Source organism: Cercospora beticola, chromosome 5, assembly GCF_033473495.1.
Source record: "Cercospora beticola chromosome 5, complete sequence".
In the NCBI taxonomy this organism is placed as follows: domain Eukaryota; kingdom Fungi; phylum Ascomycota; class Dothideomycetes; order Mycosphaerellales; family Mycosphaerellaceae; genus Cercospora; species Cercospora beticola.
In genome coordinates, this window is record NC_088939.1 from 693,255 (window position 1) to 719,828 (window position 26,574).

Below are 26,574 nucleotides of genomic sequence, written 5' to 3' on the forward strand. Positions count from 1 at the left end.
GAGTTTGCGCAGTTCAGCTGGCGCTCCACCTCCTGGAAACAACTACTCAAGATCGCACCTGCAGCCTCGCAGCACATCTGCCAATATGGCTCGTCGTCTTCACGGCGTGGACTGCCCGATCAATGACATTGCGGACTACAGTTTCAGCTGGAGCGCAGACGGCTCTCCTCGCTTCCCCAATGCCATTTCCGACTGGAGCGGCACACCTTTGACACAACGCGAACGCAGAATGATGGCGTTGATGGGGGAGATCACCGACAAGCCCGATTGGGATCGCAAGGTCTTCGATGACCAAATCGTGGCCAAGTGGCGCGCCGAAGCACTGGCGACTAATGCGGATGCAGAAACTGAGCGCGTCTTGACTGAGAAAGCAATCCATTATTGCATCGAAGAAATCCGCGACTACGCGTCGAAACTGAAGGACGTTCAGATGGTGCCGGCAATCGACGCCAATGGCGTGGTTTACAAGTCAGACACTCTCGTCACAGCCGAAATGAAACAGGCTCTCAAGTCGGCTGCCGCGCCTCTTGAAGATGTTCCTGATGACAAGAAAGACTGGCATCCGCACTCCGGGGAGCAGGTTCTCGATCTCGTCCATCCGAGTTTGTTCCCTCTTCTGTATGGACGATCTACTGTGCTCCCGGAAGGAACCGTGCCATTCAACGAATGCGTTTCCTACATCGGCAAGGGCCTCGTTGCACCGGTTCCGGAGGACAACCACGTGAAAGTAGAGCATTTTCCCGGTCGTAGTAGTTGGGGTCATTGGTACAACGAACCGGAGCAGCACTTCTACTCCAAAAAGTACCAATGGCTGCCCTGCGAGGTTGCTTTCCGCGGCGCCGACGAAACGGAGATCACGAGCTACATCAACAATCTGCATCCTCAGCTGCACAAACCTCTGTATGAAGCTGTGCAGCGCATTATATCCAAAGCTGTCCCAATGTGGAGTGCGTGCTTGTCGCGGTCTGACGATGCGGCTCCGCCAAGAGACGATGCGGATGCTGAATGGATCGATCCAACCGGGGAGCGGCCTCCTGCAGAGAACGAGGCAGAGCTTGACGAGGACGATATCTGGGACCTAGACGTTGATTGGGTCAGAGACAATCGCACGTTGTCAATGCCAGACATCGAAAAAGACTACCAGACTCGAGCGAAGCACGGCGATCCAGAAAAGTTCGTTGACCTTCGCAAGAGTTTCGCAGACCAAGGACTTCAGGTCATAGTCAAATTGGCAAACATCCACCTAACTCCAGAGAGACCGGACTACGCAGGCGGATCGTGGCACATCGAAGGTCAACTCAATGAGCACATCTGTGCTTCAGCACTTTACTACTACGATAGCTCGAACATCACAGAGTCTTACCTGTCCTTCCGTGAAGCCGCCAGCGTTGAGCACCTCGAGGAGAAGGGCTACGAGCAGGGGGACTTCGAACACCTGGAGCGCGTCTACGGTATTGAAAATGACGAGCCTGCGGTTCAAGACCTCGGCCACGTCAACACCCGTGAAGGCCGCCTTCTGGCTTTTCCCAACGTCTTTCAACATCGCGTCGAACCCTTCAGTCTCGCAGACGAGTCTCAGCCAGGCCATCGCAAGATCTTGGCGCTGTTCCTCGTCGATCCGCACATTCGCATTCCATCTACTGCGCACGTTCCGCCGCAGCAGAAAGACTGGTGGAGAGGTATGGTGTATGGTCTGGATCGCGTCGCGAATTTGCCACCTGAGCTGGCGGAGCACGTGCTGGAGAGTGCAGGCGACCTGCCGATTGAGTTGCAAGAGGCCAAAGACATTCGATTGGATTTGATGGAGGAGAGAAAGATGTTCGTCAAGGATGTGGATACGCGCTATCAGCAGGAGACTTTCAGCTTCTGTGAGCATTGAGGTGGAACATGAGCGTGTAGATGGAAAATTTGCAAATTATGCTTCTCGATTCTGTTGACGGTATCGCAGGCCAAGTCGCCGTTAGGAGCAACTTCCTGTAATTATGTCTGCGGCGCCGTTGATCGTATGGACTTCCCAAAGAAGTGCGGCTGCTCATACAATACAACAAAGAAATATGCGCGCCGAAAGTCCAAACGCATTTAACCTCTCCTGAGCGCCTTCGTCCAAATCCTCGCCTAGCCTCAGACACTCTTCTACGCCTCAAGCTTCACCGGCCCCTCTTAGTGTGGTGTATACCTGAACACACTTTCATTAGCAGTGCATTATGTGTACTAACCACCAGTATTTACTCACCGAACTCAAGCAGGAGCAAGGCCAGGGTTTGCAGTCGTCCACGCTGCGACAGAATCTTTCCACCCAGCCACTAGTCTCTCTCCCGTTTCCCAGATGCTGTCGGCCATCTTCAGGGCCTGTTCGTCGCCATCTTGACCGACACGCTTTGCGGCAGCCCAAGCCGCGATGAGCTTCATGTTGGGAGCACCAGACTCGTTGCTGTGGGATTCGAGCCAGACCTCGAGTGTTTCGTACCAGTCGGCGTAGGCTCCTTCGCCGATCTGTACAATCTCCTCTGTCACCTGGTTTGCAATGTCGCCTTCGGCATTGATGTTGTGCACGTAGGCAATGAGGAGTGCGGTTTTGGGATCGATGGTTTGGGTACGGGAAGACATCGCGTCGGAAGAGTGTTGTATTTGGTATGATGTTGGGTGTATTTGTGTGTTGGTATGTGAGAAATCGTCGTGGATCGTGGATCGATGCTTTCGTGGTCAGGTAGGATGAAGGAAGAGGTATAGAGGTGAGAATGTAAGGGTATTTATGGTTGGCTTGCAAGTGGTGAATCAACTGCGAATGCTAATTTTTCCATGCATGTGGATAAGATTCACTGTAGAAAGTCTGCAGCTGGGGTGAATAGCTCAGTCTTGTGATTGTCAATGAGAGATCGAGCATGTGCCCTGGATACTGTGTTTCTGACTGGTGATTATCTTCCATACTGTGAACGTGTAGAGCACATGCGATTTTGATGGCTGATCCATACAGATGAAATTTTCACAAACTACAGTCGTTGAATATATGTTCGAAAATAAGGACGAGCGTTTGCTGATTGCCGCAAACGATTGTGACCAAATTGCTCACTCCGTGCCGTGCAAACCGACAGAAAGACGAGAAACGAGTAGGAAGACCAGCTGGTTGTTTCTTGCTTCAAAGGAGATCATGACGGCGACTTGTCGATATTGGTAGCAAGCCCAATCATCTTTCCGGAAACCCAACGCGCTGAGAGCCGCTAGGTCTCCCGGTCTAGTAGATGGGTGCAGTTCTTCGATCTGGAACAATACTGCTCGAAACACAGAAGATGGGTCAATGGGCAGGCGTCCACGTCGAATGAGCTCGACGCGCTATGCGCTCTCAAGCTGTCCACATCCTAAGCAAGCCGTGTAATCTGATATTTGCCATGAGTCTGCAGATGGAGATATCACGGAAGATCATGCTGTGATATCGAGCATGCTTCAAGCATAAGAGATCACTCTGGGCTGTCTCCCAGCCAAAACGATCAGTCCAGCTCGCACATGTTGCGGCACTGAGGCTGGTGGTACAGTGTTATGTCCAGAGGCACGAGCCTTCTTTATTGGAAGTTCTCCAAGTAGAAATTAGCAGATCAAAGAGGCCGGAACGTCTCATAGATAATGCAGGTATCAGCGGTACCTTACACGATCAACATTCAGGACTGAGTGATGAGTTGTTGCAGAGAGGCTTGGCAGGCCTTCGAACCTTGAACCTTGAAATGGATGTGAGATTGCTTTCGTTCTCTGCATTCGATGTTGTAGAATATCTTTGCCCTATATTAATGATATGTTTCCAAGCTTTTTGTCCCATCTCAGGCTATAGATAGTGCTATTATCCCGCTGTTGATAGACATAGCTTTCTCGGAGGACCAATCCGATGGCTGTAGAAAATAACCAGTTTGAGAAAACGTATGCATCAGAGCAGCTTGGATCCCAGTGAACATTCTCAATGAGCGGTACTCAGCGTTGTTGAGTTGTATACCTGATCGATGATTGGTACCTAAGAGGGCTTGGGAAGAGTTACATACCGGATCGAGTTTGCCTTCGTCTTCTGTATACTGTGTCTTGAGGTCCTCAGTGTAGAGCTCTTCGGGACACTTGGTTGAGAGTGTCACAACACGGAAGGACTATCTCGCAGCCAGATAAGTAAGCCGGCGGCAAATAGAGTATTACACGAGTACGTTCTGTGCTGCTTTGGGAAATGGGAAAATTGTTCAAAATGCAGTGGAGTAGCATTCGCTCCTACGAAATTCTTTGATCAGCGGTAGACTGCATTGCTGAAACTTCGAACAGACTGTGAAGCGATCTGTGAAACACTCGAGCGTATTTCGTACTTCGCATGGGCTGATTTCAGCTTGGAATCTTGCCTTCTTCTCTATGCGCTACTTTGTGGCAGACGGATCGCTTGTTGTCTCTACTGCATCATTTGCACTTTCCAGCCTATTCGATAGCATCTCACTCATTACGGCGTGGGTGAAACAATGCGGACACGTCGTCGGCGCGCGATCGCTTCGCTGCAGGCAGTTCCGAGTCGTCCTCGTCATCATCCCCAATATCGCTCTCCGCCAATGATTTGCGCTTCAACTCTCGGTGTAAGCGTGCACGAGCTTGAGACGAACGATACGTTGCGGGTTCCGTGAATGCTGGCGGATCTGCTACTTTGTATGAGTTCAGCAGATACTGGCCAAGAGAATATGGTGTAACTTACTGATTAAGGTAGAAGGCGGCACAGCGGTGGCATCGTTAGAACTTCGGAGTGGAATGACCATCTCGCCCGACATGATTCTCTCCAGCTCTTCTCGAGGAACGGCGCGGTAACGGCAGTCTCGAACGACATCGCCCACAGTCCGTTTTGTAGGCAGTGGCGGGTGCATCTGCCCCATGTGGCTAATCATTGCCGTGGCTCCAGCCAGGTAGGTGCGATTCCGACGAGTTTGTCCGCAATTCGTACCACAGATAGCACAACGCAACTCGATCCACTCTTGCTCGTCTCCGTCGTAAATCACGCAAGGACAGGCGTTCAAGTACTCGTGGTGATATGGCTTGTCAAGTTGCGTCAGATTGTCCGCGTGCAAACTCTTCCGAGGATGCCGTGGAGCAGATCTCGAAGGGGCCACTTGCTCTACAGAATGCGCTGCAGGGGTCTCTGAAGAGCTCCGAGAGCTTTCTGTCTGCGCATAAGTGTAGGTTGGGAGCTCTGTAATAGTCGCAAGTCAGCCGCAGCCATGCTTTATGGGCCATTGGAGGAGGGGCATACTGGGCATTTGCAGAAGCGTATCGAGCAGTACGTCATCGCGATCATTTGGATCGGTTGCAATGAATCTGTCTAACGCCTTGCATCGCCGCTCGACGTCTGCCACAAAGGCAGTTGTGCCGGCTTCGATGGTCGCGGCCAGAGCGGTTGCGCGGGTGAGCTCGCGATTAATGCTCTCGACTTCTTCTTTGGCAGTAACAACATCGCCCGTTGCAGCTTGTTTCAGCTCGGCAAGCTGCAAGAGCGCGGCGCCAACGCGATGGTTAATGTCAGCGTCGGCCATGTCGAGTTCTCAGCGCTGGTTGCTGGTGTCGGGAATCAGAGCAAAAGCTCGAATTAGAGCGGTGCGAGTGTCAGAACAATGACGACGAGCGCATGTGCTTGGCATGCGTGTCAAAACCAGCGAGCAAACAGCGATGATGCATGGTCGCAGGGCTTTGCATGTTTGATGCTTTAAGGCAAGGCTCCTGGCGAAGCGCGTCTGGCAAACAAATCAGCCTGTGAAGTCTCGCCCCTCAGTGCTCCCACCTTGACAAAGACGAAAACCATACCAGGAGAATCAGCGAGCGAGGTGAGTTCAGGTCTGGGCGAACTTCGCTCCATGTGTGCCCCGTGTATTAGTAGGAGAAAATGAGCAAAGGCTCATGCAATGAAATTGCAACAATCACGTGTTGCAGAACAAGTGAGGTGAGGTTAGAAGCGAAACACGCCGTCCTCAGGGGTCCAAAAAGCTTGGCGCTTAGCATACCATTTCCTTTGCCGCAAGGACAGCCACCTCTCCACCATGTCTCCAGTCTTGGAGTTGACAGAGCTTGATATGGCATGTGTTGCCGTGAATGCTGTTCGAGCCAGTAATGTTCATGATCTCACGTGCTAGAATCCACTTTGCAGATTAGCACATGCTGCATTGGCATTCACATAAGCTGAACAATGTGAAGCAATAGGAGTATTGCACATGTAATAAAATCTCTACTTCACATGGATCAGTTCAATACGATCACATGCGGAGAATCTCTCAGAGCTCGTTTCAATCATAAAACTCACCTTCGACACCTGCATCCTTTCTCAATCCTTCAAGGACCAATCGACATGACAATACACTGAGATCATTCCAACCACCATTGTTCCAACAATGGAGCACTCAAGCGAAGACTCGGTGCCGCTGCCCTATACTCCTCGTCGAGAGGCCGCCGGATTGCTGTCAGACGAAGACTCTCCCTTGACCCAGGACTCGCCATGTAACACCAGCGCAGCCAGTAGTTTCGAGATCCTCGACTGGGACTCTAGCAGTAGCACCTACAGCCAAGATGGATGCTCAGACGATGAGCCTGACTGGACTCTACTTTCCCAAGTAAGTGTCCTATCCAAAACTCTTCGATGCTCACATTCGCTGACCGATCGTCCAGAAGCGCTTCTCTCAGCCCGTACACCAACCTCCTCCACTCTTCAGTCCCAAACTAGGCTCGAAGCCCTTCGAGCCACCATCGATACCACCAAAGTCCCCGGAACGCTTCAGGAAGTCGATGCGACAGTACATGGAAGCCAAGTACGCCGAGAGCGAGCTCAAAGAGGTCTCACACATTATTTCATACCTGACCATAAAGGACCTCGCGACCTGCCTGATGGTGAGCCATTCGTGGTACAAGATCATCTGGAAGTCAGAGACCGCCCGAAAGAAGGCATGGTTTGGACCCCGGCAACTTCCTTTCGACGTCGAAGAACGCCTTATGGCAGGAGTAAAGCCCATTTCGGACACGAACGACTTCCACCTCAATCCGATTCTGGCAGTTGATGCACTCGATTTCGACAAAGCACTCCTGCCTTTCAGCTTGACCGAATGCGAGCTCGATGAGGGGCGAGACATTAGGATCTTGAAAGTCATGATTCCTGTGTCGGCTTTTCTTCTACGCAACCAGGTGAAGTGGCGAGGTCTCAGAGTCGCTTGGTCGTCTCGGGATTTCTATGAGGTGGAGGTTTCAATCTACGCAGAATTCATGCAACCACTGACCTTGAAGAGCCGGCTTCAGTACGACAATACCAAGCCTGTGAGCGCCTTGCTGACTGATGCCGTGAATGGGTGGCGAAACTTGATGCCAGAGCTGTTGCTCGCTGAGCCCTGGGAGGAATGGAAGCGAAACTCAAGCTCGTTTCGGGCTTCGCTGTCGCATGTCCACATTGAACGCCTCGTAGCGACGGAGAGGGCGAGACTGGACGCATTTGAGGAGCAGCATGGCGAAATTGAGCTTCAGCACTGGTTAGACGGCTGGCGGACGATTGAGAAGTCACCAAAAGTTGTTTGCCAGCGTGCGAAGCCTCCGAGAAAGCAGCCCTTGCGGCCAAAGGCGCGGCCCACCAAGTTGCCCATCCACCACAAGTCAACACTCTGGAAGAAGCTCTCGGACTCGAAGTCCTTCCGGCCCAAACCAAAGCCCTCCACAGTGTCAAGCCAGAGCATGGTGTCCCAGATCCAGACCTCATGCAGCCTTCAGCAGTCGTCGCAGAAGCTAGCACAGACTCCTCAGAAGTATGGCCTGTCGATGCTTCCAATGCCGAGCAGCAAGCTTGGCCGCTCCATTACAGGCAGACGCAAAGCAGTGAGCTGGGAGCAAGCTTCAAAGAACACAGACCAGCGCACTCATGAGGCAATGGAGTTGGCGGTGCTGTATGGTCTCTCGGCGAAGATGAGGAGAAGTATGCCGCAATTGATCTAAGTTGGGGAGGTCGTGAGAACTTATCGTAGCTTCTGAGATGTAGAGTGGTCAATGTATGTGTTTCCATATCTGCACCTCCTTCTGTGCCTCTCCCTCTCCTCCGCTGTCCGGTCCACACTGCGCCGCAAGATCGTCGTCCATCGCTCCCGTCACTCGCTCGGTCTCGATCGTTGTTTGCGTACCGTGGGATGTGCTGGCCTGAGGATATCGGCGGTCGCTGTGGCAGGTTCGAGTTCCGATGTCAAGTCGCGAAAGGCACATGGTCAGGCCATTGGGTAGTATTATGGACACGCATGGTTCTGGCGGTTGGGATGACGGGCGAGCAAATCATTGGTCTGGTGATGCTGTTTCGGCGTTGTTGGACAAGACCTGTCATCGAGGCGAATTTATCGAAGCTCGATACAGGGGCAGCGCCCACCTTTACGTTCTTCGCCCCGAGCCTTACTGTTGGATGGCTAGGTTGTGGCATGAAGCGTAAGGCAGGCGTTGATGAAGTCGTGCCATTGCTGACCGTGGCACGAGAGTGACAGGCTGCGTGATGCTAGACTATGGCGGAGCCCTGGATGTGCTCGACAATCCAGGAGCTTGCTGGATGGCAGGCAGGTTTGTGTGCTCGGTATGTCTATGTTGTTGCCCGCATTGTAGTGGCTCTCGAAGATGGATTTCTCAATGGTGAATAGGCCATCCCGTCGTTCCCGCTCGAGTGCCCACTGTCAATTTTGCCATTGTCGGTGTCCCTGAAGCCGCTGCTTGCTTGCTGCAACTCTGCCGCAAGACTTTGCACCCAGCACTCGCTCGTCGTCCACACTGTCGCCGTCGACAACGATCCTTCTTTCTCGCATCCACTCCGCGAGCGCACTACCCAACTAGACAAGGCCATTGTCTCCATTGCACACAAAACCACAAAGTCAACACAGCCGCATTCGCCGACTCCAACACAATGGATGCCACAACAGAGATGATGGACAGCTCAAGCCAGGGCGAGTACGTTTACGAGAAGATTCTCATCTTTGAGAAAGTCGATGGCAGCGAAACCTCCGTGGCCGTGATCATCACGCCGCCGGGCAGTGATGCCCATTTGCAACCCGGCGCCGCCTTCGATGACCAGGGGCGTTTGACTCCAGAATGGGGCCCGATTGTTTGGAGCGCCGTGTTTTACTCCGGCCCAGTCGATGGAGGTCTCGTTTGGTCGGAGATACAATACGTTGAAGACAGACCTGAAGGCTCAGAGGAAGTGGCTCTCGAGGGGCCTCACGAATACGTGCTCGGTCAATTCTCCCCGCCCAGCAGCATTCTGGGCACAGGAACGTGGATGTTGTCGGCTGGTGTGCTGAGAACGGATGCGGGAGCGAGTCGAATGGAAGAACGAGTGGTGTCTTGGAATGCGGCGGAGACCTTGGCCTACGTGACAGACGACATCGTCTCGCCGGACCCGTCTCTCCCTTCGATCGTTTCGAGCGGCGACTCGGTCAACGACGATGGCCCATCGACGCCCGACTGAGTTTCTGTGACCTAGAAGGAGTTGTCAAAAAGACGAAGAGAAGCGCCCACTCGCCGCCACCAAAAAGCAGTAGAGGAGAAAGACTCATACACTCCTGTTCATCGGACCGCCTCGCCGACTGAGGCTCTGAGCGGTATGATCGAAACCAAGGCGCGTGATGTCCAATAAGGCGAGTCGAGGCTCCAGCAGATCGCTCAGAAGCGACAACGGATAGCTGCGTCCGAATCCTACGTTCGTGGCACAACATATGAGGATTGGACGACGAATATGCCATGACCCTGTGCCAAGACCATACACACTAGTCCTGGAAAGCTAATCGTGTGATAGAACTCCAGCCACGGCGTAGAATCAGCTGCATTCCTGCATAGCTTGAGCTGTTTTTCCGTGCGTGAATCGGGTATTTGCAAGAATATACGAACTGTCATTGCAGCATGTCCTTCGCGTGGCTTTTCTTTGAAGTCCGCTACCCCAGAAAGCTTGTTGTCGAATGCACCACGGACCCATGCCCTCCGGGCTCGACCAGGCCAATGGCTCTCGCTCCATGCCGAGGCCAAAGCGCCACTAATACAACCTGAAAATACGTTGCATCCAAGCGAGCAGCAACTCTGTAGCCGACCTGGTTCTAGCTCACTCGATTTTCTCAGTAGTATACTACTTTTTGGGCGCGGAGGGGAGGACCGTGTCTCCGGGCAGGCTGTTCGTGCCGGACACAAAGGACTCCGCACCCTGTTCGTTCCAGGATCACATGCGTGGCCCCATGGGGCCAAACACCTTTGTGTTGGGTCGCAGGTAAGCCTTGGCGAGGAGGATATAGATGCGACAGCAGAGCTGCATTTTTCGTTATTGCTCCTCAAGCATACCCACTTTGACACTTTCTTGGACACGACTTCAACATGTCTGGAGTCGTCGAAGAGAAGAGCGCGAATAGCGTGGTGGAAATCATGAACGAGAAGGAGGTAAGCAGATCCGAGATCTGGTGCTCTGAATGGTAAAGCTAATCAAGGCAGGCCGGACTGGTCCAAGTGAAAGTCGTGAAGGGAAGTGATGCCTTCCATGAAGCAAAGGCGAAGGAGCCCACGCCATTCCTCCATCCAGTCACCCTCAGATTGATTGGTTGTCTGCTGCTCGGATGCTTCTGCCAGTGAGTCGCCCCGCTCTCCGAATGCCATCGGACCATCTCCACACAGGCTGTAGAAAGGTCCTCGAGAAAGATTTTGCTCTGACATGCATAGAACAATGAACGGGTACGATGGATCTCTGTTTGGTGGACTTGGTGCAAACAAAGTCTTCCTTGACTTCTTCAATGGAAGCGTAAATGGACCTTGGCAGGCCATCAATGCAGCCATGTACCAGATTGGTGGCGTGTCTGCACTGCCCTTTGTTGGTCCTGCGATCGATACCTGGGGTGAGTAAATGGTGCCTAAAGAAAGCCGAGTATGCTTGAAGAAGCAGACCACTAATTGCCAATCAGGTCGAAAGGTTGGAATGAGCATTGGTGCTTGGCTTATTATCCTCGGCGCTGTCATCAATGGTACCACAGTTTACACAGGCGATGGTGGACAACTCAAAGGCGGTCGCTTCTTGCTCGGTTTCGGTGTCTCCATTGTCTCTGCAGCAGGTCCCATCTACGTGGTGGAGACAGCTCATCCATCATGGCGAGCCGTCATCACAGCATACTGCAACACGTTCTGGTTCACAGGATCCATCATGGCCGCCGGTGCAGTCCGTGGTGGACTCAACCTTGCAGGTAACACTTCATGGGTGCTTCCAGTGTATCTCCAAATGGTGTTCCCCGGCCTTATTGCAATCTTCGTCTGGTTCATCCCCGAATCTCCTCGGTGGCTTTTTGTCAATAACAAGCGCAGCAAAGCTATTGAAGTTCTGACCAAGTGGCATGGTTACGGCAACCCAGATTCCGCGTGGGTCAAGCTCGAGGTCTCCGAATACGAAGAGTACCTCAATACCAACGGTGCAGTAAGTCCAATTGCAAATCTTTGCGGCCAGGAAAGTGCGTAGCTGACATCGTCGATCGCTAGGACAAACGATTCTGGGACTATTCTGCTCTCTTCGGATCCAGATCAGCCAGGTACCGTATCGCGTGCAACATCGTCTTCTCCATTTTCGCGCAATGGGCCGGAAACGGAGTGCTTTGTAAGATTCAAATGCTGGTTTTCCTTCCAGACAGACGCTGACTTCTAGCCAGCTTACTTCTTGCCTGCCGTGCTGGAGACTGCCGGATACACCGACGGGGTCGAACAAGCCAACATTAACCTCGGATACAGTTGCTTCCAATTTGCCTTTGCCTTGTTCGGAGCCGCGTGGGTGGAGCGCATTGGACGTCGGCCGCTCATGTTATTTTCGATGACAGGCTGCTGCATTGTCTGGATCGGCGTGACAGCCGCAACAGGAACCTTTAGTGAGTCCGGCGATACCAATGCCGCTGCTGCTAGAGCTACTGTCGCCTGCATCTTCATCTTTGGAGCCACGTACTCGGTCGGTCTCACGCCCCTGCAAGCCCTGTACCCAGTGGAGGTGTTGTCATTCGAGGGTCGTGCCAAGGGTATGGCCTTCTCTGCTTTGGCTGTCAATGCTGGTGGTCTGTTGGGCCAATTTGCCTGGCCCATTTCCCTCAAGAACATCGGCTGGAAGACCTATATCGTGAGTACCAGCTCTGTCTCCTGCCGACGAAATTGATGCATGCTGACGCTAGCTAGGTCTTCGTGGTGTGGTGTGCCATCCAGTCTGCTGTCTTCTATTTCTTCCTCCCAGAGACCAAAGGTCGCACTTTGGAAGAGCTGGACATGATCTTCGAAGCCAGAAACCCGGTGAAGGAGTCTCTCAAGGCTCACAAGCTCGCCGTGGCGAATGACGGCACTGTACTGGCATCGGAGGAGGCATGATGGTATGGATGGAAAGGACAATTGAGTGATTACAGCACCAGATGACATGTTTCCAGTGGAAAGGAGGATATACCTCGAATGATGAATAATGCAGTCGTTCCCGTCGCTCCTCCTTTACGTCTTCCGATTTCTCACGTACAGGATGACGGTAAGCCCATTCAGGAAAGCCCGCTCCTCGTGAGGGCCGAAGTGGGAAAGCCCGACGGAGCTGCGGGCCGCACAGCCGCCACGAACATGTCTCCTTCCTTCCTGCTGGCCTCGCGACCTCTCCCGAGCAGCATACATCTGTGTCTTCCTCCTGTCAATTGAGCTCATTTGTATTCTGCTCATCCATGATTGTGCAGACCGAGACTTCAGTACACGAGTTCCTGGTCCTCACTCATTGCCCATCTGCGACATTTGTCCAAAAATCTGCATACGCCAAAGCTACCCGGAAGCCGCTGCGCCTACTTTTGTTCCCTCTTTCACATCGACCTGCAGATGCTCATGATCAGATCTGGGCTATGGCGTCCAATCTTGTAATCTCGTAGGCAATTGCTACTGCTGGAACGCAATTTGCAAGCGTAACGCTGGCTGGCGGAGTCCGAAGGAGGACGCTAAATTTAGATGCGCAACTTCAAACGTTGTCCGATCTTGATTCTACTTACCACAACTAACAGACATTGCCCAGGATGGCTTCAGAGGAGCAGCTCGACGACATCTTCCGGATCATCGCAGAGGCTGTATCGGTAGAGCCGGAGGAGCTCCAAGATCATGAGACCTGGAAGTACCACGGACTGGCCGGATTACTGGCCACGGCAACGGCCTCGGACATTCGACAACAGGTCAAAATTGAGGTGCCTGACAATGTCTTTGAGGCTTACCCAACAGTAGAAAGTTTCAGGAAGCACCTGCAAGGTGACAGCAGTGAGGGCAGCCACGACTTGCCGGAGCTAGACGATCCTTGGCAAGACATACCGAAGCCAAAAGTGCCTCTCTCGATAGTGCTGCAAGGCTCACCAAGTAACGCGGCTACTGTTGTGTTCCTCTTCCCAGATGGAAGTGGTGCCGGCACATCCTATGGCGCACTACCAAGAATTGCAGAGGACGTGTGCCTAATCGCATTGAATTCTCCATTCTTGCGTCAGGCCCAGAACTTCACTTGCTCAATTGAACGCATGGCGCGATTGTGGGTAGACGAGGTTCGCAAGCTGCAACCCAAGAATAAACCGTTCGTGCTCGGTGGCTGGTCTGCTGGTGGCTATTACAGCTACGAAGTTGCCAAGCTGTTGACGGCAGCCGGGGAGAAAGTGGATCGCCTTATTCTGATTGATTCCCCATGCCGTCTGCAGTATGAGGCTTTACCAGAGCAAGTTGTCGCGGAACTTACCAAGAAGGGCCTCATGGGCGCATCTGGACAGAAGAAGGCGCCCGAATGGCTTGTGCAGCATTTCACGTCGACTGTCATCTCGGTCGATCGCTACATGCCTACCACACTACCGAGGCAGCACGTGCCACCAAAGGTCGACTTCATATGGGTCAAAGAGGGCCTGGTCAAGAGCGTTGCTGAGTCTGGGTTAGAAGTCGATCTGAACATTAAAGTCACTCGCTTTCTTCTGGAGCCACGAGGCGATCTGCGAACAGAGGGCTGGGAGAAGCTCTTGCCAGGTGCTCGATACTCATTCAACTACATGACTGGCAACCATTTCCAAATCACACAACCGCCTCATGTGAGTAGATCAAGCAGCTGAATACACTGGCGACGCTGACATACGTACAGTCTGACAGCCTCGGGAATATATTGAATCAAGTACTCAAAGCATGAAAAACTGAATAAATTCCAGCTCAGGCACCACACCCACTCATGTACAGCCAGCGATTCGCATTGTACACACGTCCGCGTCAGCGTTATTTCTTTACCCCAACCTTGTTCCGACGCTCAGCGACTGACGGGATATTGACAAATTTGGAAGCACTAAAAAGCGCTTGCCCTTCTCGGGCTGCTATGAGACCAGGAGGCACCCTCGTAGGGCTGTCGAAACCCTGGAAGCGAGGACCTGATCGGCAGTTGATGGGAGAACTCTTGCACGTTTCGGTAGTTCGGACTTCTTTTTCGTCCGCTCCGAGGAGTTACCATATCTGCTAACGACCTATACATCTGACCGGCAGGCGTTCCAGTCAGAACACGCAAATATACTCATAGACTCACGAGCACCATATAGGCGCGGAGCGGCCGCTCACTGTCTGCAACGGCTCGTCGATCCTTGATAGGGTCTCTCGTGCCCTGGGTTTGCATACGTCATGAGGATTTTTAGAGCTGGTGCCTTCAGCAGACGGTGTTCAGCTTTATATCTCAAGAAGGACTGATGTATCTTGCCGCCAAGTACCTCCCACGTGGTAGCGACATGAAAATGCTTTGGCTTGCACTTTCAATCATCAGTCAGCGGGCTCTTGCCCAGAATGCGCAAGCAGTGACTGCGCAAAGCAATACCTGGAATTCAACCTTGACGCTTAACGAGGATCAAATATCCCGTGCTGGACTCGACAATGCAACTGCAGAACGCGTCAACCTTGCAGTGGGTTTCGAACAGACGAACTGGGCTGGAAGCAGTGCGGCCAATGATCCCTTCTAGATACCTCCAGCAAACTCCTCGACCTTACCTCCGGGCTCATTGTTGTCTGTCGAATATTATACAAACACGACGCTGTACACTATACCTCCCAATACGGCCATGTCTCGCATCCTGTTCCAGTCGGAGACGGCGAATGGTACTGCGGTGCCCGCTTCAGCATATGTGCTTTGGCCTTGGATGCCTCGCACCGATCCTAAGACCGGTCGTCTGGCCGTCGTAGGCTGGGGCCACGGCACTTCTGGCACGTTTGGCGATTGCGCGCCAAGCCATATTCGCAATCTGTGGTATCAGTACTCCGCTCCTTACATTCTGGCTTTGCAAGGCTATATTGTCGTGGCTCCAGACTATGCAGGTTTGTCCTCTCATAACGACATCTGGCAGGAAAGAGCTTATTTCTCACTATCTGCATAGGTCTCGGCGTCACTCACGATCCCCGGGGTGAGAAGATCAAGCATACCTGGATGGCAGCAAATGCTTCGGCAAACGATCTTTTCCATTCTGTGAAGGCTGCACAGGATGCTTTCCCGGAGTTGAGTTCGAGATTCGTACTCATGGGCCACTCACAGGGCGGTCAGGCTGCGTGGGCCGCTGCTGAGCGGCAAGCACGAAGACCAGTTGATGGTCATCTTGGCACGATTGCTGGATCGCCTGTGACCGACATCGAGTTGCAATTGCAATTATACCCGCATTTGGCTGCCTTGATAGGACCTTTTGCAGCGGCCGGCTTGAATTCAGTGCTTCCAGAATATTCTGCTGCAGACTTCCTGACTGAAGCTGGTCTCCGACGCTTCGAATTATTCGAGGAGCTTAAAGGCTGTAACAACATTGCTTGGGTGCTTTGGGATGAGCCTGGCCTCGTCCGCGCCGATCTTCTTAACACCTCTGCCTTGCAAGCCTTCAAACCGCTCGCCAGACTTGGCGGCCGGCCTATTGGGGGACCTTTACTTGTGCTGCACGGCACCGTCGATTCTCTGGTTCCTCCGCAGCTGTCCACGCAAGCCGTTGACGAGACCTGTACAAACTATCCCGAGAGTCAGCTGGAATTTGCGCTATTCAATGGTACGGATCATGTTCCAACTCTGTATGCTGGTCAACGTATTTGGCTCGATTGGAATGCAGATCGATTCGCGGACAAAGAAATTCTACCTGGCTGCGTGAGGAGGAACTACAGCTCCTACCATCCCCAGGAAAGCTATCAGGCAACTGGAAACTACTACCTAGAGTACGCGACTCAGCCATTCCAGGTCGCATGAGCATAATCGTAGAGGCCCCACTCCGCACTCAGAGACGAAAATCAAAAGAGATCTGCTATCTGGTCCATAACGCAACTCACAGGAGAATCAGTGACGAAGTTGGCACGATCTACAACCCTGGAATCTGCGGTCCACGTATCCTAGACACGTTCGAAAGATGCCTGTTCCGGCAACTCCGGTGAGACTCAACACAGTCAAGATTAATCATCCGAAGCACGGAAAACCAGGATCAATTCGGTGCTCGGTGCTTACTGATTATTATCTGACTGAGCAGTATCATCTTTTCCAGCCCAAAAAGCTAGCAAACAGCCCCAACTCTGCCCTAACAGAATCGCCCAAAAACCATTGATCCTAGCACCGCAATGACAGTGGAGCGACAATGCTATCTGCCGAGCCTAGGCATATCCTCTGAAACGCTTTGTTGCAATCGCGCCCAGAGCCGATTCGCCTTGAGAACTTTAGCATCGAAGCACATATGTTTATGCCGCTTGCACAATAGACTGACTTACAGAATTTTGACCGCTTACCACTGACTCTCTCTTCACGAAATAACTTTGTATACTCAACACGAACAGCCAACATGAACTCCAACAATAGCCTCAATACGATATCCGCTCACCTCAGCCGCCTCCCCCTCGAAATCTACGAAATGATCTACAACGAAGTCTTCCTCTCAAAACCCGTAGTCCGGCGAATTCGTCGACGAGCAGACGGCAGCTGCGGCAAACACCGTATCCCACATCTCATGCACGTCAGTCGAGATACAAGAATCAAATTCGCTACGAGCTATTACAGCAATTCGGTTTTCATTTTCCCGGAACCGTATGATTTATTCGCTTGGCTGGAATCTGTGCCGCAGGAGTATAGGAAACTGCTCAAGGATATTCGATATATTGTGTCGGATTTGGATGTGAGGAATGGGAGAGCGGCGTGGGTGAGGAGTTTTTGGGTTCAAGAGCTGCAGTTGAGGGTTGGAAAGGATGTTGCGGAGGGTTTGAGGTTTCAGACTACGGCTGAGGTGAGTACATACGATGCTTGCGATGCTAAATGAAGTGGTAATGGGGTCATGCTGACCAGTTCAAGCTATTGAAAGAGCTGGAAACGCGGCCGTCTATCGATGAGTGTGCAGTGTAGGACTGCAAGAGGAATGGCTTGTTGGTCATGCTGCAGATATCTGTGCTGCATGTGACTGGGACTCTGCAATGGCTGTTCGCAAAACTATTATGGTCTTTAATACAATCGTACCGTACAGCACTCGACGCTGTCATCGTCCTACTACCCTTTTCTCCGCACTTCTCAATACGACATACACCAAAGCAGTAACGACGAAAGCCATCTCAAAGCCCAAGTCCCCAGTCCTGGCGCCGATGGGTCCTGTATACCACACCTGAGACATGCAAGGAACAATAAGCGCGATCGAGGATAGTCCGGCTGCAATTGCTGCAATGCCGAGAGGTAGGCTCTTCGCAGAACTCCAAATATCATGGGAATACGTGGAAGCATCTGACCTTCTGAACCAGACATGTTCGACCACCACAACTGCCACAAAAGCAGCAGACCAGTATCCGATCACGCCAATAAAGTTCTCCAGATTGACGAAGAAGCTTTTGGCAGCCTCGATGGAGACAGGTATCACAATTGCTGTGATGAGAATGGCAAAGAGGGCTCGAGGCACATGAACCAGATATGGAATCAGCAGCTGAAAGTTGAGCGTGATGGCGTACATCGTCGCGGCAAGGTTTCCGATTAATGTGAGAGACAGGATAACCACGAGGAACTTGCCAAAACCTCCTGCAGGTTCGAGCATGGCGGCCAGTACTCCTCCAACAGATGTGCGCTCATATCCGGCTTGCCAGGAAGGTACATTGGGAACTGCACCACCAATCGCAGCGCCGAGAACCATGAGCGGCACTGTGGGCAAAAAGAGGCCAGAGTAGGTGTATCCAAAAATCTTAAGCCGTGGAGTTCCAGGAGGCATATAAGTTGCAAAGTCCGAAGCAAGTGCAGCCCACGGTATGAGGAAGCCAGCTATCAGTGCTCCGAAAGACAGAACCTGCGAAGCAGAAGCTGCACTCTCGAGCGAGACTTGCTTGTGCAAATGTTGTCCACCACATCCCGTAGCGACAACGATTGCGATGACAGCCGGAATCCAAGCGTATCGTTCGAAAAAGTGCAGAACATGGAAGCCACAAAATGAGACAACAAGTCCAATGAGACCGATGATGACAATGCCAGCAGTAGGCGGCAATCGGCCACTGTTGACTGAAGAAAGCGTCAAACCTCCAACGACGCTGTCAATGACGCAGAACCCAGTGAGCGTCGCCAGATTCAGTAGTACAGGAAGTGACACGCCATAATAACCAAAGCTGTATCGTGCTTGAATCATCTGCCTCATGCCAGTCGCGGGTCCTAGCGTCGCAAGGTATGCCGTTGGAGTGGTACACAATAGGCTGAAGAAGAGGATCACCAATGAGGCATCTCGAAGTCCTAGACCGAAGCTCAAGGTCCCGACCATTCCAGTCACGATGGGCAACAGATTCGTCGAAAGCGTGAACCACAGTGTGAAGATCCCGATGATCCTAGTCTCATTCCGTTCATATGCTGGTACAGGCTCGACACCTGTTTCTTCAATGACGCTCAAAGTCATGAATCTGCGCCAGAAGAGGGCTATCGGCTGTAGCATCTTCGAGTTCTTGCTTTCATTGTTCTGATTCGGCATTGGGCCATTTTCGAGGTCGTGTTGGCTCTGGTCGGCATTTTTGGGCGGGTCCATTGGGTCAGCTTGCTCTCATAGAGAGAATAGATATCCAAGGAGGAGTGTCATGAGGTACAGTCTTGCAATTGATTTGGACTTATACCCGAGGTGGCAATGCTTTACTCATGGCGGCGAAAACATTTTAGTATCGCTATCTGCGCCCTAGCGGGCCGAGATCGCTGGGTCTCTGATTGGTTCTAGGTTCCCGTCTTTGTTGGCGTCCAGCACATTTGATTCAAAGAAGCAGAGGTAGCCATCCTCGGCCATATAGTGCGGCAATGCATTTGATAGAGTAGAGGTGTTCGAATGCAACTTAGCATAAGTCGTTGAAGCACTGACCAGATCATCGAATCTTGTGCAAGCTTGATGAGCCAAGCTGTCCGCTTTTGTAAAGCCTGTCAAGTCCTGGTACTGTACCGTGCTGCTAATGAAGTTACTTGCAGTCCATGCCGTGATAGGTCAGTGCATAGGAAGTACTGTAGCCGCGGGGCTGCAGACTGCAGCCTTGTTCTGCGGCACCGCGAAGTAGAACTTTATAATTTCAGCTTCTCCAATGCTTGTTCCCACCATGATCGTACAAACGATGAGCTCCCGATAAACATCGCAGCATGTTTTCGTCAAGAACAGTACGTTTCGAGCATCGGTGCCCACCACAGCCGGTCATTTTCGGCAATCAGCCCATGAATTCGGTTGTACGACCACCGTGCCGACAAATGCCCGCTTGAGGAGTTGCCTCCAAAGATCCACTTTCTAGTCAGACCATCCTAAGAAAGAGACTTGTCTTGGCCGACAACCGCTGGACAAGTCAACAGATCGCAGAGCGCACGATGAACCAATGGAATAATCCGAGCCCATTTCCTAGTCCACCGCTAGCACAGCCACCTACAGTTTATCAGCCTCTTCATCCATCTCTGAGAGGTCTCTTGGACCCAGAGTATGTTGCTTTCCACGACACATGCCTCCAGTACTTAATTCCAGAGGAACAGCTCAAATGGGACACTTCGACTAGGTCTCGTCTGCCTACATTAGCAAGTCCGTCTGCGGAACTGAAAGTTGGGCAGAAGCGTGACATCCAGCTTGAACACTGCGCTGTGCGTGTTTTCGTACCAGAGTCGAGTCAACATGTACCTCGGTACCCAGTTTTGTTATGGTTCCATTCGGGAGGGTGGGTGAGTGGAGGACTGGACAGCGAGAACGACTTTCTCACGTATGTCTGCCAAAGTAAGTGAGCCACGAGACCGAGTGTCCCCTGTATTGACATTTTGAAGCTTCTCAGTGCATTGTGATCACTGTTGATTACCGCCTCGCGCCCGAGCATCCTTACCCGGCAGCAGCAGAAGATGCCCTGGAAGCCCTGACATGGCTCAGAAAAGAGGCAGCAAAATACTATCCCGTCGATCTTGAGCGAGTAGCAATCGGCGGCCACTCTACGTGAGTTATTCGGAGTGCTCTTTTTGTCGGAATTGGCTGATCTCGTGCAGTGGTGGAAACCTGGCGGCAGTGCTTGTCCTGGAAGCTGCTTGCTTGTTTCCTTCCTTTAAGCCAGTTTTGATGTTGCTGATCGTGCCTGTGATCGATAACACGGCGACTCCAGGCAACGGGTGGTACAATCTGAATGCTCCATGGCTGACACACTCGAGGTTGTTGTGGTATCGGAGCATGTACCTGCCAGAAGGGCCTAGCCACGAAGACGACTACTCCACCCGAGAAAAATGGCAGATATCTCCGAACCTGGCACCTAGCAAAGTGCTGTCGAAATGTCCCCGGACTTGGATCGCTGTTGCAGAGTATGATTTGTTGGCAACCGAAACATTGGCGTTCTCCAGTCAACTTCGTGCGTCTGGAGTCGAAGCGAGTGTCAAGATGTATAATGGCTCTACACATGGCATTTTGGCCCTCAATGGGATACTGAGCAAGGGCCGAGAGCTTATGCTTGATGCTGTGCAAGCGCTTAACGAAGTCTTTTGGCCCGTGAGAATGGATCCTTTGATGGGATGGGCCCTTTCCGCTTGAGTGTTATTGCGAAAAGGTGGCACTAGGGGTTGTCCTGCCCGACAGGACCGAGAAAGTCGAAGACAGACCGGATGATGATCATGGCGATAAATGCAATAACTGCAATGGCAAGAGCAATTCTTGACGCCGGAAGGTGGCAGCAACAGATGCCCAAGAGTCTTGGAAGGGGGAGGGCTAAATCGGGAAAATGCGCACAATAGCGGCATGGCACGTGACAAGTCTTTCCACACCACGTTCATCAGTCCGAAGACCACACCCACGCGGACATAATGTCAAAATGGCTAGGATAATCACGATATGACTGCGATCTATGCGTCATCCGAGTCTCCCGAATGGTCGATTGTTCGGCACAGACACGTCAAAGGCCGAAGAGGCCATCCCATCCGCGACAGCATGGTAATTACTCTATCAGCAGGAAGTACGCATAGTCGTGTCTCAGACAGCTTGTCGCGACCCCATTGTCTCTCTTCCATAGGTTGAAGAGCTCAGAAGCCGCAGCTTGATTGGAGAGGGACCTGGCCCACGATTGGTCCAGGCACAAAAAGTGCTTTCTGACAATCGTTCTAGGAGACTTCATGAAGAGCTCCAGAGGTAAAGAGACATCTCGATGTTAAACCCTAGCGGCTTGCTGGATGACTTCCTATTCTTGTCCACCATACTCGGCAATGCCGGCTTTCGAATTCAAATACTCATTCCTAAACACCCAATCAGTATCATAGCTCTCGACCGCCACGAAACAGACATCACAAGTCTCACCTTTCAGTTGCCCACTGCATAGCACTATACGCCACGAACATAGGAATACCCCAATAAAATATCTGCCCTCGAGTCCTTCGAAACGTGTTGAAGATCGCAGCTTTGAAAGTTCCGGCCAGTGGATTGACGCGATTGCTGCGAGCAAGAGATGGTCAGCTCATATCTCAGGCCAGATTACTCTTGTCGAGTGACGGTAATTACCCAGAAATTGCATATGTAACGATGCCCTTTTGGCGCAAGGACCCAGGATCTCCCCACTCGCCCTTCACAAGTCTAAGCCGATGTTAGACGGGTTCTGGTTTGCTTTACGTCAAAGTGTGAAGTTGAACCTATGAGGATCGTTTACGTCCTTCAGACCGGCGCCGCCATGGCCGCCTCCTCCACCCATTGTGTTGATTGTGATGGATTGGGAGAACGGACAAGATCAATGTGTCGATTCGGCAATAGTGATTCGCAATCCTACCTCATGAGCAGAGTTAAATAGTAGCCAGCAATCTCATTTTCTGAAACGGATCGAAGGCTTCCTGTTCTTCCAGCATTCCTATTCTTGCGTCTTGGGCCTAGGGCTGGAAAGCTTGGCTCGGATCCTTCTTCAGACTTCGGACGAAATCGTGTAGATGCTTGGCACAACTGCGGATTTAATGAGCTCCGGACATGCTATGGCTAGCAGATGGCATTGACAGCAGACCACAATATGTCGCAGATTTCAGAAGTCTATTTCGCAGTCCGTCGGGCGCCCGCTTGGAGACCAGTCTCTGGAACACCACAAAGCGAAGCTCGGCACGGAACCCGGAATACTTCGGTTCCTTTGCCAATCCACGAGAAACTCAAGCCTTGGGCTAGCAACCACACGTCTCTTGATGTGGAGTTAATGCAGCTGTACCAAATAAGCACTCGCCGTCAAACTCGCATTCGAATTCTGATCCCAATTCCTCCCAATCCCTTTCGCATTCTTGATGAAACAATTTCCCGCCCAAGCCGGTATACTGTACGTCAAATTTGCATAGAAGCTCACTGCCGTACAGCGGTCACCCAACATATTTCCGATATCCAGTTGACGATTCCTCTTCACGCATTCGTCCATGCAAGTTTCGAAGTTGTATACAGTAAGACCGGCGAAATTCTTGACGATGATGGAAGAGTTATCGTATGCGGTTTGGTTGGTTTTGTAAGAGACGTAGCATTCTTGTGCGAAAGAGGAGCCGAAGGGTGAGGCGTAGACTTCTGAGGAGTCGCAGGAGAAGGCGGTTATACCGGTGTTGCCGGAGGTGACGAGCTCGCTGCTGTTAAATAGATGTTAGTGTTTACTGAGAGATGAGGTGATGGGTTGTGTACTTACTCAGCATCGTTCCCATCGCTAGAAGGGTCGTTGGAAGAATTGCTGTCGCCAACTGCATATCCGATACCTATCCCGACACCAAGAGCGACCAGCGCCGCAATGACCATAGCCAAAGGCCATACCCATTTTCTCTTCCTGCGGATAGTGTTATCGCCATCTGGCTTGGATTTTGAAGGCACCGCTGTTTGCATCGATTGTGGGTATGCAGGCATGAAAGGCTGCTGGAACGGTACGAAGCCTTGTGGTGGCTTATCTTGCTGAGAGTAATGCACCGGACTCTGGTCGAATGTACTTGTGGTATACACGGATGCCGGAATGGGTCCATCGTCTCGCTGAAAAGATACTTCAGGCGCCTGGTCGTGCGCATCGAACGAGCCTGTTTTCTTGGTTTCCATGGTTCCTGTTCGCGTAGCTATAATGTTGAAGACAGGTCGAAAGAAGACTTGCGAAAGGTTCCGCTGACGTGTATGTTGATGTATCAGAGTCTTGCATGTCAGCAGTGTTGCTCGCGAACTCTGGGGCGTTGGTGATATGCTGTGCTACATCGGCTCGTGCTGACTGCTTCTTCCGCCGGCCAATAAAGAGGAGGAAGTGTACACCGTAGCACGCCACTACCAGTGAACATTTTTCTGGCTCGCATGCAGGATGATCTCGTGTCAGACTTCTGTTGGTAACCACGTTTCATGCTGAACCGTCACACTCAAGTGTCAGCTATCGTGCTTCTGAGTCTGCTTTGTGAGTTGTATCACCAGCCTCTGCAATCTCTTTCAGCACCACCTCCATTGCTCTTCTAACAATGCGAGTCATTGGGAGGACAACAGGTCTCTGTATCCCATCGTTGGACCAGACCTGCTCAGCAGCAGAGTCTTCGGGTGTTACGCTCCTCGTCCATCGTAATTCAAGAATCCTGGTCTTGATCATGGAGTCCACTTCATTCGTGCCAATCTCCCGACACAATTGGAAGTATGGCAGCGAATAAGGTGATACAACGAGCTTCTTCATCACGTGTATCAGATGTTCCGGTGTAAAAGTGGCATCATCAGCTGCTGTGCTGGTTCCTGCCGTCGCCACGGATAAAGGAGAGTAAGTCTGGAACGTGCTTTTGGTCAGATGAAATTGCAGGAGTGTGTAAGCCTGGACAAAGACTGCGCTCTGATAGACCGGAAGTTCGCCTTCGGCATTGACCCAGCTGCTGACGTAGTCGTTGATATGGGCCAGTTTTCCACCAAAGGCCTCGTAGACATCGTCAAAGCTTAACTTGTGCTGTAGGTGTTCTGGAACCATCTCTTGAATGGTACCATCGAAGTAAGCCCGAGTCTCTTCCTTTGAGCAATCTCCAATTGTCAGAAGTTGTGTGTGGTGTCCAACATTCATGCTTCGCAGAAAGTGATGGAAGAAAGAATCGCTGGTTGACAAAATGACATGGCATAGTCGGTCCTGTTTGGTCAGAACAAGCAGAGTATCGAGGAAGACTTTCAAGCTTAGTCGATCGTTGACCAGTGCAGGCAACTTGTGGGCTTCGTCCATAAGGAATACGATTGGTCGCTTCTTGAACGGCTCCGCAGCCTCTTCTTCGCCCTCGCCTTCACCTTCCTTCTGCGTAGTCTTGGACTTTGCATACTCCAAAGCTGACGATGGCTTTGTAGCATCCACCTGACGAGCCTTGGCGCCTTGCTCGTCACCTTCCTCTTTCCCAGTCTTGGGCTCATACTCCCAATACTTGAGCAAACAGCTCTGCAGAGATTCCATCAAGCTCGCCAGATCCGCAACAGTAACCGTATATCCAGCATTACCAGCATTATCTGGCTTCTCCTTTTCGAGCAATTCCAGTTGCCGGTGCTTAAACGTGAGTTTGTTCTTATCCATCTCCTCATCGTGCATCTCCTCGAAAAAGCGTTCAAACTGCTCACAAAGAGCAATATACAAAGTCCTCAGATCAGCAAAACCACTAATTCTGAGATCGAACTTCACAACGAAAAAGTCCTCGGTCGCGAGCACTTCCCTCAAAAGTGCTGTTTTGCCCACGCTGGTAGCGCCAAACATCACAGTCAACTTTGGTGTATTCGATAAGACCTTTCGCAGGAGCTCCTGCTCAACTTTGCGGCCATGGAAACCAGGCAATTTCGAGAATGTATGCTTCGGCGGAATCTTCTTGGCTTCATTACGCAGCTCGGTCTCCTCTTTGGCCTTTTGTAGCATGTCCTTGGACTCCTTGAGCTGGCGTAACGTCTCTGCTGGATTGGTGAGGACACCTAGGATCTCGCCCATGCCAAAGAAACATCTTCGCTGTGGCGTGGACAGCCGGAGGCTGCTGATTGAGACGCGATAGAGCTGGCGCCGGGCGAAGAGCGTCGCCATCTTGACAGATTACCTGGACGACGCGCCTTGCGACATTGTGCCTCTACGGACGAGGGAACTCTTTGTGTTTGTTGTTTGCTGCATGTCGAATGATTCTGGCTTCTGATAGTTGCACGCGTCGTGATGACGACGTGGAGCGGACGGAGGCCGGTTTCTACACAAAGCCGTCAACACTATTGAGATCTCCATACAAACTCACTCGAGATGCATTCATATCAACTGAATGAGAATCTTTCTCTTTTGAAGGTACTGGCATGCTAGACACCGAATACCAACACGTAGCTCCTGGAGAGCTGAGCAAAATAACCAACGTACGGGGAACGAGCTTCATGACCCAAATACGAAACTCCCGCCAATACCACAGCTCTCATCTGCCAACAAAAGTCCACATCCAGCCTGAACATACTCTTACTCTCCACCATAGCTCTCCAATGACCTGGGAAAATACCTTTCAGAAAAGTTCCGACATATATCCCGCCGCGAAGATCTCTCCTCCAGCTCTGCGAAAGCCACAGTAGCCAGCTCTGACGATCCCTTGGCTCGCAGCAGTCTAGCCCAAAACCGCAGGAAGAGACGACACTGCATCAATTAGACACAGATGGTCGACTTTTGCTCCCCGTAGTCGTTCTTGGAATCGCTTGCTCTGACTGTCGATCGTTCAATGTCTGCTCGTATAAGATGGAGTAGGTTCGTCGTAGTTGTTCGAACCTCAGAAAACCGTCACGACCAACAAATCCTCAACCACGCGCGCCTGATATTGCCACCGGCCAGCTTTTTGACCAGATTCTCCAAGAAGTGCGACTTCGATCAAGTTCAAGATGAAGTTCTTCGACACCAGCATAGTCGCCATCATGGCTCTTCTCTCTTTTAGGTATGTATGCCAGTACCTTCCTTCACATCGTTGCCTGTTTTCGTACGAGCCGACCACTGACCAGATCTCCTCTCCACAGCCTCCCAACCCTCGCACAAATGAAGCTCTCCTGTATAGACCCCACCGGCCGAAGACCAGGCTGGGTCCAACCCGACGGCCAATGCACCGACATCTTCGGCAACGCCGCACTCTTCATCATGCGTGGCGATGGACTCTTGCAACGGGCTTGAAAACCCCTCAATGATAGCAAAGCA

General features: G+C 51.8%; 15 protein-coding genes across 15 annotated transcripts; 9 read left to right on the forward strand and 6 right to left on the reverse strand.

The window, feature by feature from the left end:
* Nucleotides 1-85: 85 nt before the first annotated feature.
* RHO25_007515 (uncharacterized protein) lies at nt 86-1,879 on the forward strand (the record flags this gene model as incomplete). Its single annotated transcript, XM_023599701.2, has 1 exon — nt 86-1,879. The coding sequence occupies one exon, from the start codon at nt 86-88 to the stop codon at nt 1,877-1,879; it is 1,794 nt and encodes a 597-aa protein (XP_023449482.1).
* Nucleotides 1,880-2,238: 359 nt separating this feature from the next.
* RHO25_007516 (uncharacterized protein) lies at nt 2,239-2,607 on the reverse strand (the record flags this gene model as incomplete). The annotated part of the gene is made up of 1 exon (XM_023599702.1): nt 2,239-2,607. One exon carries the CDS (start codon nt 2,605-2,607, stop codon nt 2,239-2,241), a length of 369 nt encoding a protein of 122 aa, XP_023449483.1.
* A 1,845-nt stretch (nt 2,608-4,452) lies between these two features.
* RHO25_007517 (uncharacterized protein) lies at nt 4,453-5,534 on the reverse strand (the record flags this gene model as incomplete). Its single annotated transcript, XM_023599703.1, has 3 exons — nt 4,453-4,652; nt 4,706-5,194; nt 5,255-5,534. The coding sequence occupies 3 exons, from the start codon at nt 5,532-5,534 to the stop codon at nt 4,453-4,455; spliced, it is 969 nt and encodes a 322-aa protein (XP_023449484.1).
* An 849-nt stretch (nt 5,535-6,383) lies between these two features.
* Nucleotides 6,384-7,962, forward strand: RHO25_007518 (uncharacterized protein; the record flags this gene model as incomplete). Its single annotated transcript, XM_023599704.1, has 2 exons — nt 6,384-6,602; nt 6,658-7,962. 2 exons carry the CDS (start codon nt 6,384-6,386, stop codon nt 7,960-7,962), a joined length of 1,524 nt encoding a protein of 507 aa, XP_023449477.1.
* A 940-nt stretch (nt 7,963-8,902) lies between these two features.
* RHO25_007519 (uncharacterized protein) lies at nt 8,903-9,463 on the forward strand (the record flags this gene model as incomplete). Its single annotated transcript, XM_023599705.2, has 1 exon — nt 8,903-9,463. One exon carries the CDS (start codon nt 8,903-8,905, stop codon nt 9,461-9,463), a length of 561 nt encoding a protein of 186 aa, XP_023449478.1.
* Nucleotides 9,464-10,356: 893 nt separating this feature from the next.
* Nucleotides 10,357-12,363, forward strand: RHO25_007520 (uncharacterized protein; the record flags this gene model as incomplete). Its single annotated transcript, XM_023599706.1, has 7 exons — nt 10,357-10,419; nt 10,471-10,604; nt 10,696-10,868; nt 10,935-11,437; nt 11,500-11,614; nt 11,667-12,121; nt 12,178-12,363. 7 exons carry the CDS (start codon nt 10,357-10,359, stop codon nt 12,361-12,363), a joined length of 1,629 nt encoding a protein of 542 aa, XP_023449479.1.
* A 671-nt stretch (nt 12,364-13,034) lies between these two features.
* RHO25_007521 (uncharacterized protein) lies at nt 13,035-14,167 on the forward strand (the record flags this gene model as incomplete). The annotated part of the gene is made up of 2 exons (XM_023599707.2): nt 13,035-14,072; nt 14,123-14,167. The coding sequence occupies 2 exons, from the start codon at nt 13,035-13,037 to the stop codon at nt 14,165-14,167; spliced, it is 1,083 nt and encodes a 360-aa protein (XP_023449480.1).
* A 907-nt stretch (nt 14,168-15,074) lies between these two features.
* On the forward strand, nt 15,075-16,228 carry RHO25_007522 (uncharacterized protein; the record flags this gene model as incomplete). Its single annotated transcript, XM_023599708.1, has 2 exons — nt 15,075-15,327; nt 15,387-16,228. The coding sequence occupies 2 exons, from the start codon at nt 15,075-15,077 to the stop codon at nt 16,226-16,228; spliced, it is 1,095 nt and encodes a 364-aa protein (XP_023449485.1).
* A 580-nt stretch (nt 16,229-16,808) lies between these two features.
* On the forward strand, nt 16,809-17,279 carry RHO25_007523 (uncharacterized protein; the record flags this gene model as incomplete). The annotated part of the gene is made up of 1 exon (XM_065602952.1): nt 16,809-17,279. The coding sequence occupies one exon, from the start codon at nt 16,809-16,811 to the stop codon at nt 17,277-17,279; it is 471 nt and encodes a 156-aa protein (XP_065459024.1).
* A 213-nt stretch (nt 17,280-17,492) lies between these two features.
* Nucleotides 17,493-19,001, reverse strand: RHO25_007524 (uncharacterized protein; the record flags this gene model as incomplete). Its single annotated transcript, XM_023599709.2, has 1 exon — nt 17,493-19,001. One exon carries the CDS (start codon nt 18,999-19,001, stop codon nt 17,493-17,495), a length of 1,509 nt encoding a protein of 502 aa, XP_023449486.1.
* Nucleotides 19,002-19,810: 809 nt separating this feature from the next.
* RHO25_007525 (uncharacterized protein) lies at nt 19,811-20,996 on the forward strand (the record flags this gene model as incomplete). The annotated part of the gene is made up of 3 exons (XM_023599710.2): nt 19,811-20,204; nt 20,252-20,414; nt 20,465-20,996. 3 exons carry the CDS (start codon nt 19,811-19,813, stop codon nt 20,994-20,996), a joined length of 1,089 nt encoding a protein of 362 aa, XP_023448844.1.
* Nucleotides 20,997-21,636: 640 nt separating this feature from the next.
* RHO25_007526 (uncharacterized protein) lies at nt 21,637-22,140 on the reverse strand (the record flags this gene model as incomplete). Its single annotated transcript, XM_023599711.2, has 4 exons — nt 21,637-21,691; nt 21,753-21,887; nt 21,954-22,025; nt 22,082-22,140. The coding sequence occupies 4 exons, from the start codon at nt 22,138-22,140 to the stop codon at nt 21,637-21,639; spliced, it is 321 nt and encodes a 106-aa protein (XP_023448843.1).
* A 480-nt stretch (nt 22,141-22,620) lies between these two features.
* On the reverse strand, nt 22,621-23,486 carry RHO25_007527 (uncharacterized protein; the record flags this gene model as incomplete). The annotated part of the gene is made up of 2 exons (XM_023599712.1): nt 22,621-23,035; nt 23,092-23,486. 2 exons carry the CDS (start codon nt 23,484-23,486, stop codon nt 22,621-22,623), a joined length of 810 nt encoding a protein of 269 aa, XP_023448842.1.
* A 316-nt stretch (nt 23,487-23,802) lies between these two features.
* On the reverse strand, nt 23,803-25,449 carry RHO25_007528 (uncharacterized protein; the record flags this gene model as incomplete). The annotated part of the gene is made up of 1 exon (XM_023599713.1): nt 23,803-25,449. One exon carries the CDS (start codon nt 25,447-25,449, stop codon nt 23,803-23,805), a length of 1,647 nt encoding a protein of 548 aa, XP_023448841.1.
* Nucleotides 25,450-26,267: 818 nt separating this feature from the next.
* RHO25_007529 (uncharacterized protein) lies at nt 26,268-26,550 on the forward strand (the record flags this gene model as incomplete). Its single annotated transcript, XM_065602953.1, has 2 exons — nt 26,268-26,320; nt 26,400-26,550. The coding sequence occupies 2 exons, from the start codon at nt 26,268-26,270 to the stop codon at nt 26,548-26,550; spliced, it is 204 nt and encodes a 67-aa protein (XP_065459025.1).
* Nucleotides 26,551-26,574: the final 24 nt, after the last annotated feature.